We start from the raw sequence: 10423 nt of genomic DNA on the forward strand, positions 1-10423 counted from the left end.
TACACCTCATGTAAGATGTGCACAAATCCACTTGAGCACATGTACTTGGTGAAGATATGCTTCTCTACCAAAGCGGAAGCTACACATATTTGTGCCCATATAAGGTAATGTGTTGGTGCCTTGACATTCGGCTCACTCAGACTCGGCCTGTTGGTCAGAAACTCTGTTCATCTGAACTCCACCTGATGTACCGCTTTAAACAAGGCTTATCAGCCGCAGATACAGGACGTTTACCAGCTAGCATCGTGCTGCTCCTGCTCTTCTCTGGTATGATTTTTATCTTGTTTTACGCCTAAAACTAGCTTTGTAAAACAACAAACCGGTGCGTTTTATTAAACGATTAACATATTTGTAGTAAATGACTATTTCATCAATATTTCACATTTTTGTTATCAATTTAATTGGTGATAACGCTACAATAATTTAAAATTTCATCATGAAATCCGGAACTTGAATACAGGCAGGGACCTGGCAGTCCAGGTGTTCAGGATCTGTTGGTTGCCCAGATGATCTGCTGAGTCCAGTTCATCTGAGAAGGGCTTTTTGTTTAGTAGGCGTTACTTTTAGGGACCCGTTTTACTTGTCAGACAATAAATGACATCGTCATGAGCATAAATGATATATGTCCAGTATGGTTACACAGCAATTCCAGTAGACCCGTCCTTCCAATATGGCTGCGGCGTTAAAGTATGTAACCGTTAGCCATAACGCGTAGGTAGCTACGTGTATAAACACGTAGCTTGGCTACAAGCTAGGTGTTTGTCTTGGTATAAACCATATCATGACTCCCACCTCGCCCCCCCAACCTTTATTTATAAAGAGAATATAGCAGTTTTGTGAAACGGCAAGTAGCTGCTCGAGGCTTAAAGACTGGCATGATGATACAAAAATGCAAGCAGGTTGTTGCAAAATGAACATGACTGTTTATAAGACAGCTGTGACTTTAGAGGCCAAGACAAATGGACATTAAGCCCCGTTTTACCCTGGAGAAGCACAGTTTGCTGCCCAGTAGCCAAAAGTGATGCTGAAACAATAACAATTTTTCTTATGCAGAGGAATAAGATAAGAATTCAAATAAACTCAGTAAACCTGAAAAGTCATTTTTGCACAAAAATGTAACTGGCTAATAGCATAGCTTTTTGTGTATTTATCCTTCATGACAATTTTAACAGCCATTGAATTTTTTTTTCCCTTCAAGGTGTTAAAAAATTGGGCTAAATTATTGTTTTAGATGTAATGAAAAACTGATTTTTCTAAGTTTCCCTTCTAACAAAGAGTAGAGTTGTCTGTAAGCTTCAGCTTAGATTCACCTCAACTGTGAGAGATGGGACCTAAAAGTAAAATCCAGAAAAATAACATTGATTTGATTTTCCAATTATTAATTGGTGTTTGTTTGTATGAAATAAGTATTTGATACAATAGAAAGTGAGAACTTAATATTTGCTACACAAACCTTTGTTTATAATTTCAGGTCAGATATTTCCTGTAATCTTTGACCAGGTATGCAGAAATTGCAGCAGGGGTTTTGGTCCACTCCTCAGATCTTCCCCAGATCTCTTAGGTTATTATTGATATTGTTTTATTTATATTAAAAATAAATACTTCCTTCTGAAGGTTCTATTTTGCCCGATGCTTTATACAGCCTGGGAAGTCGTCGCATTAAAAGAGCTTTTAAACTGTAGGAGCAGCATTTCTCTATTTTCAAAACACAACTTTTTAAAAACTTTAATGGATCTGCCTCTGGTTCATGCCAGACTTTATATTGTGATGAGAAAGGCACTGAACGGATGCTTCCTAAGCGTCTGATTGTGGGCGCATGCAAACATTTCACAGCTGAGCTTTTCTGGGAAAATGATTCATACTTCAGTTTAGTATCTCATGGTGTTGATGAGCTTTGGTAGATTACAGGCCTGACCTGTTAGTTTATATGAACACAGTGAGGGGAAAAGAAATCTGCTCTGCAACGCTTCAGTTCTTTTTCCTGTCTATTGTCTCAGAAGTGATCAGTGTCTCTCTGTCTGTAGCGTCACAGGTTTATGGCTGTCTTCCTTAGACGTGGGCTCCTCTTAGCCTTTCATCGTACCCTTGGACAAGGCAGCAACACAGCCTACCCCTCTGTTCTACCTGCAGCTGTTCTAGGTAGAGTAATAGATTTAAGTGTTAAAATATGCACTTTGTTCACAACAATGTTGACTGTAATATTTTTACATAACTGTCTAATATGACAATATTAAAACATGAAATAGTTTTCCTAATAGAAGCTCCGACCAGCTGGTGCTGAGAATCAGGAGTAGAGCTGGAGAATCTAAATATTTCTAAAATAGGAACCAGTGAAGTGATTCCACAGTTACTTTGCCTGTAACCAGGCCTAACACAGTTTACAGATTAAAAAAAAAAAGTTTCAGTAAATATCTACATTTTCCTCTTTCCGAACTTTATTTTTTATTTTGGCACCAATCTGAAGTATCATTTTCCCAGGCAGAGCTCAGCAGAGGGTCGCACTGCACCAGATTACAGTAAAACATCAAAGTAAGGAGATGAAGTAAATACTTTACGTTAAAGGACCCAAAAGGTAACCAGCTTTCTGCTCTGATTTTTTCCCAACATATACAATCATATCCCATTTTATGAATTAATATTATTTTTAAATTTTTTGATTAACAATTACAAAGATTAGATCATCATCAAAAAAATACAAATGTGCAGTTATAGTTGACAGAAATTGACAAAATTTAAATATCAAATTTAACTACAATCCAATATTTAGTCCTATTGACAAAAATAAGTATTTAATTGTGGTTCACAGAAGTGAGAGTTATAATAGATATAACTATTATAACTGTATCAATTAGGATTTTCTTTAACCAATATTCAATTCAGCTTATTCATATTGAGCCAATTCACAACCAAAGCAGATTGAATCTACTGATCAGTGTTTGTCAACATGTAAACACAATTTTATTGGACTCCAAGGATTTTCACTTTATGATGAGAAGATTTCTTAGAGAAAACTTTAAACAAGTTCTTTTTGAACTTGTATCTGATAAGTCTGCACAGTAATGTGTTGTCAGCACAAAAGCTGCTGCTGCCATCCGTTGTGTACGACTCCACTGAATGACCAAACCATAGGAAGCAAGAAGGTAAGATCAACAAAGCCTGGAAACAGAATCAATCTTCATTGTAAACCATGAACAAATAAGTGACTGTAACATTTTCTGTGTCGTTTTTAACCAATCCTCATCAGAACCTTCATCAACACTGTGGATTTCAGTGATCTGGCAGCCTGGATTTGGTTTCTAATGCTGTTCATGATCCTGTTTTCCCTTGTCATTCTGTCCCTCATCCAGTCCAGACCTGGGTTGTGGCCCTGCTGAGGGCGGGTTGATTCTAGTGCTGTGTGGGTTCTGCCTTTTCTCCAGCAACCATGTCGGGCTTCAATCTGCTGCATCTAATAACCAAGAGTCAGCCTGTGTCTCTGAGGTCCTGCAGTCTCCCCTCAGGTCCACTGACTGCGTGCTGTGTGTCTGACTGGCTCTGCCTTGCATTAACACATTAACACATTGCTGGAGTGGTGTGCTGTGTTTTGATTTGTTTTCTAATCAGACTGATCTGAACTAACCATTTCTAGCTTTTTTTTAATTGGTCGTTTCAGAGAACAGAGATCTTACTTGTTTGTTGACCAAACCAAGTCTAAATGAACCAACAAGGTTAATTGTTAGATTTGGATTTTTTTTTGTCCTGAATCCTTCAACATTAAAAGATCCCAATTAATGAAAGTCAAACAATTTAAGAATCTAAAAAGTTGAATAAGAACACAAGGCAATTTCACTCAGCAGTATTTGGTTAAATTGTGATAGAAGCAGTTCAATTATAATTTATTGTTTGGACAAAGTCTAGTTTCAGCCTTAATTTAAGGCAACAGTAAGTATTTAGACGGTAACTGATGTCTTTTGGCCTCCTGACAAATTGAAAGTGACGAATATCTACACAAGAAGAGCCTCTAAAATCAGAAGTGACCGACTATATTGATTCAAGTTCTGACTGTAACCGATCACAAACTAGCATCTTCCAAATGTTCAGACAAAATGTTTAACTAGTTGTCATAGAACTATCAACCCTGACACATGCTGAACTGTTTCTGGCACTAATCAGCACCTAGACTAAGAGTTCACTATGTAAAACATCATCTATATTTGTCAACTAATTGTACAATTTGATGAAGAGTGTGCACGTACAGGCAGAGACCTTTAAAATGGCCAACATGAATCTGATCCAAGAATAAAGATTAGGGCAATGGCAAGGAGGGCTTCCAACCTCAGAGACTTGGAGAGCTCTACCAAAGATGAATCATCGAAACACCAGAGGAAACATGGAAAAAGCTGAGCAACAAGGAAAGGGTTTTATCTGAGTCAGGTTTGTTCCTTAGAGACTATATTTTTTTTGCATGATTGGCAGAATGAGTCTTGGTTGACTTGAGAATTTGTGAGGTTTGCTGGTGGAGTCGAACGCCAAATACACTGGAGAATTGCAAAAGAAAGTCGAGGCTGTATTTCAGTCTCTGGCCTTGACCATAGCTCTCCAGAAAGAGAGTCGGAAGCCCCAGGAAGCAGCATGCTTCAAACTGCAGCAGGACCTGCAGCTCATCATCCAGTCTGCAGGAAAAGGCAACCACATATAATACAAATATAAAATAAAACCAGTGTATTTTCTCCGTATTTTCTCCAACAGAGATGCATGTCAAGACAGTTAAAGTTTGGGTAAATCCAGTATTGGTGTATTGGAGGTTTTAGTTGTTCTTAGTATGAAAAAGTAATGCAAATAACTCTATATCAGAGGTTTTATTCACGTGATTTAAATACTTTGTACATATCATATTATATGTTCTTTTTGGATTCAAATAGCGCTTGCGATTGTACCAGCACATAAGATATTTTGTTTTTAGAATTTTTTGAAACTTTCTTTTAATATCACTTCACTACTACAGACTACCGCCTGATCTTGTATGATGAAACAAAGACTGGTTTGAGGATGTTCTCCACTTGCCTGACCAACCCTGTCCTGAAGAGTCGGGGTTGGCCACATCTCTGAGGTAGTTCAGCTTGGTGTTGAGGCCCTAAGGGCAGTTAGGTTCTGGAGAAAAATCTGTGAATGTGTGACTCTGTAGGAACACTGAGTAGGTCTGCTGGATTCCTGTGCATTCAGAGGAACTACATGAGGCGGATTTAGCATCTTCCTGACATTGTCCAGAGGGAACAGTTCAAACCTCTCACAGTGGAGGTCTTAGAGTTGAGGGTTGGGTATCCTGGCTCTAGCTTGGGTGCTGTGTATGGCTATGGAGGGTTTCTGGAGGGCCCATGGAGGGAGTTCTCGAAGCAGAATGTAAGTCGCATTTAGAGCACACTGTTTACAGGAACAAAAGGCAGTATAATTTTCATCATTGTAGATACTACTTCTTGCATAAGTCATGTAATTTAACATTTTGGATGCTGATCCATGATGTAAAGCCATACAGTTTGTATGGACAGCAGATTTTGTGGTAACACTATTTGACGGGGTGTGCATAAGACTGACATAACACTGTCCTAAACATAAAATAACACCTGTCATGAACATGGAGTCTTTATGACTATTGTCATGAAGTGTCATTAGGTAAATAATGACACTCTTAATGCAAAGTTGCTTTAAAAGTTGCCTTGAAAGTTCAATAAAAGTGCCAACTTTGCATTAAAATGTCATTATTTACCTAATGACACTTCATGACAACAGTTATAGACATTCATAAAGACTCCTTCATGTTCATGACAGGTGTTATGTCATGTTTATGACAGTGTCATATCAGTCTTATGCACACCCTGTCAAATAAAGTGTTACAGATTTTGTTTGTGAAACTGTGTTGCTTTTATTACCCTGCGGTCCTCTTAAACCTTGTGATGTTGCTTTTGACTCGTCTGCTCTAGGATCCAAACATTACACTTCAATAGTGGCTACAGAGAAGGTGGTCTTCATTTACTTTTAAATTCAACATTTACTGTTGAGGTCAACCTTTAACTAGAACAAACTTTCAGTTGCATAATGAACTGCCTGGCTTTGCTGCAGCTTGCATGCAAAAAGTCACTGTCTTAAATAATTGTCTAGCTGCACATTTTTTTCCTGTCTGTTTAGTTTTTTTCATAGGATGTTCACAGCACTGCAGTTTTTATAAAAAATGTCTATGTGCAGGTTGAAGGAAGTGATAAAAATCTGGAGCGCAAGACCAATTGTAACATTATGGCAATTTTTTTATTTACTGATCAGCCACATCTGAAAACCAATGAACAACATAGTTTTATCTTAATGCAAAAATGTCAGAAATAACATGAAATTCTCGATCCCAACATAGTTAGCCTGCAGTCTGCTGCAGACCGACAGAAACACACACCACACATAGCTGGTGTGTGTGTGTGTGTGTGTGTGCGTGTGTGTGTGTGTGTGCGTGCGTGTGTGTGTGTGCGTGCGCGTGTGTGTGTATGGTGTATCCATTCCTCATCCTGCTGAGGTTTTACATTTTGACACATTGCTGCATTCTGAAGACAATTAGTTGCACTTGGTTTTATGTTGAGATATTAGCATTAAGTGGATTGTAATCACACACACTCATCACACACACTCATCACACTTTTCAGGTTTTTAATGGTAAAAAATTTTGGATTCCAAAGTATCATTTTTCTTCCACTTCATATGGATATACTACTTTTTGTAGTATATCGCCTAAGTTCTAAATAAAATATGTTTTAAGTTTGTAGTTCTAAAGTCATAAATGCGGAAAAATTGAAGACTGTGAACAACAAACTCTCATCTCATAAGGATCTGCTGCCAGCGTCCCAGCAGGTGTTCTTAGCAGAAAGTTTTCAGTTTGCAGCTGATCAGTGGATAAGATTCAGTGTGTAATACTTTATATATAGTTAGATAAGCAAATCACATATTGATTCTTTTTCTGTGGCTTCAGAAGAAATCTGGAGTGAACCTTTTTCATGTCTTCATTCACAGGAGCCTGTAGGAGTAAGAAGACCTGGCCAGTGAGTTTCCCTCAGGAGGAACTGAGGAAACGCCTCACCCCAAAGCAGTTCCATGTCACTCAGGAGAGAGGAACCGAGAGGTCGGGAAGATACAGCTTTGATTCTCTGCCATGTCTCAAATCAGTCTTTTTTAAAATGTTATAATTGTCCTGGAATAGATCTCAGGTTTCACTGCGTGCTTGAATTTTATTCCAAAGATATTTTGCAATTGGGCGAAGCACAGGGTTGAAGTAGAATCTGATTATATTAGACTGATAATAATCCTACAGTGCATGGTTCCACATTACTAACTGCTGAATCATTTTGTGTTGTTACTATTTATTAATACTTTCTTTCCCACAGTGCCTTTACTGGGGAGTTTACATACCATAAAGATGAGGGAACCTATCACTGTGTTGTCTGTGGGGCCCCTCTCTTCAGGTGAGGAGCTCTGTACACCACAGCTGACTGCCCATGTGTCTGTGCTTGCCCAACTGATGGATTAAAGCTCACAGTACAGTTATAAAAAAATTAGTTAAATCAGAGGATTATTTTTGTAAGAAAATATCATAAGACGAAACAATACCATTGCTTTATTTGAGCTATTTTTGTTTCCTTTTACAGCTCAGATTCTAAATTTGACTCAGGATCAGGTGAGTAGAACTTCTGTCAGATTTCTGTCTGTCTGAACTCTCTTATTTCCATCTGCAGTTATTTATTTTACTGCTCAATAACTGAATCTGATTAATATAAAACAAGCTGAAGCTCTAATGGAGCCTTGTTCTGAAGCCTCAGGTGTCATATGTGACTCATTATTCTAGATGTATGGTATTAATAATCCAAATGTTGATGAAAACAGAAGTATGAAATGTGATGTGGAAGGAGGCGGAGGTTTTTATCCTGACATTCCTCTTGTATTCTTAAACAAACTGTGTGTAGGCTGGCCGTCCTTCTTCGACTTGTTGAAGGAGGAGTCCGTCTCTCTGGCTGATGATTTCTCCTACGGCTTACACAGAGTGGAGACTACCTGCAGCCAGGTGAGCTGAAACACACCACTTCATTTATCAACTTTCCTTAAAGTTCTTGCAGTAAACTGATTTACTGATTTACTTCATAAAGTAAATCAGTTCAAAATCATGTTTGTAGGGCGGAGTGATGAAGCTTTGTGTGTAGCTCTACGCTCTTGTGTAAATATTTTGTCCGTCAACATAAAGAGCAATGACTACTCTAATTTCTGGTTGAAAGTGCTTCGGTATGTTACAGTTGTAACATATATACTTATTATTAATAAACAAAAAAATGGCTTATCAAATACAATATTTCTCAATTTCCAGTACTTGTATATATACCATCACAATTATAATGAGAAGACTGTCCAATGGATATGTATGCACAGTTATGTCCAAAATTATTCATACCCCTGGTAGATTTATGTTTAAGTACTATTTTAATTAATCTTTTAATTTAGCACACAACAATTTATTCGCAATGGAATTGATATCAATGTTTTGGAGTGGCTCAGTCAAAGTAAATCCTAACTGGAATCTGATTAGAGAACTATGGATTGAACTAAATATATGGGTGATGGTAAGGAGGCATTCCAAGCCCACAGTCATCCAGCATTCCAGCATTTGCTGTAATGATTAACTTTTTTTTTTTGTCCCACCAGAAAACAAGTTCTTGGTTGAAAATAAATCATTTTCTCTTCAGTTTGTTGTGTTTATATAGTTCTGATTCACAGCAGATATTTTCTTCAGACACAAACTGTGCATGAGGTTTCACACAGGTTCCTCAGTGCTGCTGAATGTTCCTGTGTTTCAGTGTGGAGCTCATCTTGGTCACCTGTTTGATGATGGTCCAAAACCTACAGGAAAGCGTTACTGCATCAACTCTGCTTCCCTGGCGTTTCAGGCCGCAGGCCCGGATGAGGGCAGAGCCTCGGCCTCCAGCGGCGCTGCCACTAGCGGGAAGGGTGACCTGTAGGAGCACAGCTGGCAGGCAGACGATTAGGGAAAGTCATACAGCTCATTAAAAAGATGCTTCTTTGTTTTTGATATGCAGACAGAGCAAAACACCAGTAAAGTTAATGAATGTAGCTAAACTGACAGATTTTGACCGTCTTTGAAACTGTAATCTGAGGTAATGGTAATATACCAGAGCACTAGAGGGATAAGTCATCTGCTGATTTCTACAACAATGGCCGTGGTTCCCATAGTAACCAATCGCAGCCACCAGTCACAGTCCCTTTAAGGCTTTAATGAAGATCCTTTAGTGCTCTGGTGTGCTTACCAAAAGGAAATGGAAAAATATTTCTTAAAGGAAGGCTTTTCCTTGTGTACCCGATTTTCATCCTCTGTAATATTTGAGTAGATTTAAGCCAGGAAATGTTTTATTTAAACTTCTTTTACTCTATTCCTCTATCTTGGCTGTCCTAGATCCACATGCTTGATCCAATGATCCGTTTGTCTCTTTTCACAAATATATCCATATGTGTCTAACAACAAGCCTTCCAGACAGATTCAGCTAGCGTTGTTTGACTTTACAGCAGGAATCTGTAGAGTGAAGGCAGGGTTTCCATGGTGACTGGACGGACACAACAGCAAAGATGATGAAGCATATTTCTTCATATGCATATAAAATGCATATTTTCACTGGATATGATGACATAGATATATCATCATATGTTCAGCTCCACATGATGAACACAGCTGAGTCTGTCCTCAGGTGTGTTAACAGATCCAATCAGGGTGAGGAGAAAGGAAACGAGGTTCAACCAGCAAACACTTTACTTCTCCGATGTTTAAACACATAATTATAATTATACTTTAAAACAATCCTAAGCCTTCTAACCGTCAGTCTGTCATACAACAGAATCTTCTGTCAGAGGCCTCTTAAGATTTGCTGTAATACAGACTGCTACAGGAGATCTTTCCTGCCAACAGCCATCAATTATCTACAATAACTCCAAAGAATCTTGAATTAATATCAGTTACAACATAATTTCCCTTTGGGTTCAATAAAGTATTTTTGAATTTTGAATTTGAACTTGAAACACGAGTTTAGAATCTGTTAACAGCCAGATCATACGTTACAGAACCTAAAGTCTTGGCGTTGTTTGTGCCATGGCTGCACATTGTGGATCTGTAGGTTTAGTCACACTAAATTTCTCTGATTTGTATTAGATTAATTCGTATTGATATTGCACTGAGAAGTAATGAAATATCTATGCAAGTTTTTGATTGCAGTGTGAAGCTTATTGGAACACTAAATGGGTTTTGATCTGCCTTTTTAGGTCAGAAATATTTTATGTTTTTGATTTTAAGTGTAGCCACTTTCCTTGCAGTTTGATCTGATCACCTGGTTAAGTGAATAAAATGTATTCATAAAAA

The 10423-nt window shown here is 38.1% G+C and overlaps 1 protein-coding gene across 5 annotated transcripts; it reads left to right on the forward strand.

Annotated features, from left to right (window-relative positions):
• Positions 1-98: 98 nt before the first annotated feature.
• On the forward strand, positions 99-10423 carry msrb3 (methionine sulfoxide reductase B3). 5 transcript variants are annotated; one of them, XM_088003210.1, is made up of 8 exons: positions 2025-2139; positions 2479-2572; positions 3348-3500; positions 7027-7135; positions 7398-7475; positions 7659-7687; positions 7974-8071; positions 8856-10423. In XM_088003210.1, exons 3-8 carry the CDS (start codon positions 3425-3427, stop codon positions 9015-9017), a joined length of 552 nt encoding a protein of 183 aa, XP_087859336.1. In that variant the 5' UTR covers positions 2025-2139; positions 2479-2572; positions 3348-3424; the 3' UTR covers positions 9018-10423. The 5 variants fall into 5 exon arrangements, with proteins under 5 accessions (XP_014833116.1, XP_014833115.2, XP_087859336.1 ...); XM_088003211.1 differs by having other exon boundaries at positions 2483-2572; XM_014977630.2 differs by lacking the exons at positions 2479-2572; positions 3348-3500 and adding an exon at positions 99-267.

This window comes from Poecilia mexicana, unplaced genomic scaffold (assembly GCF_051168715.1).
Source record: "Poecilia mexicana isolate PSO_F unplaced genomic scaffold, ASM5116871v1 scaffold_23, whole genome shotgun sequence".
Taxonomy (NCBI): Eukaryota; Metazoa; Chordata; class Actinopteri; order Cyprinodontiformes; family Poeciliidae; genus Poecilia; species Poecilia mexicana.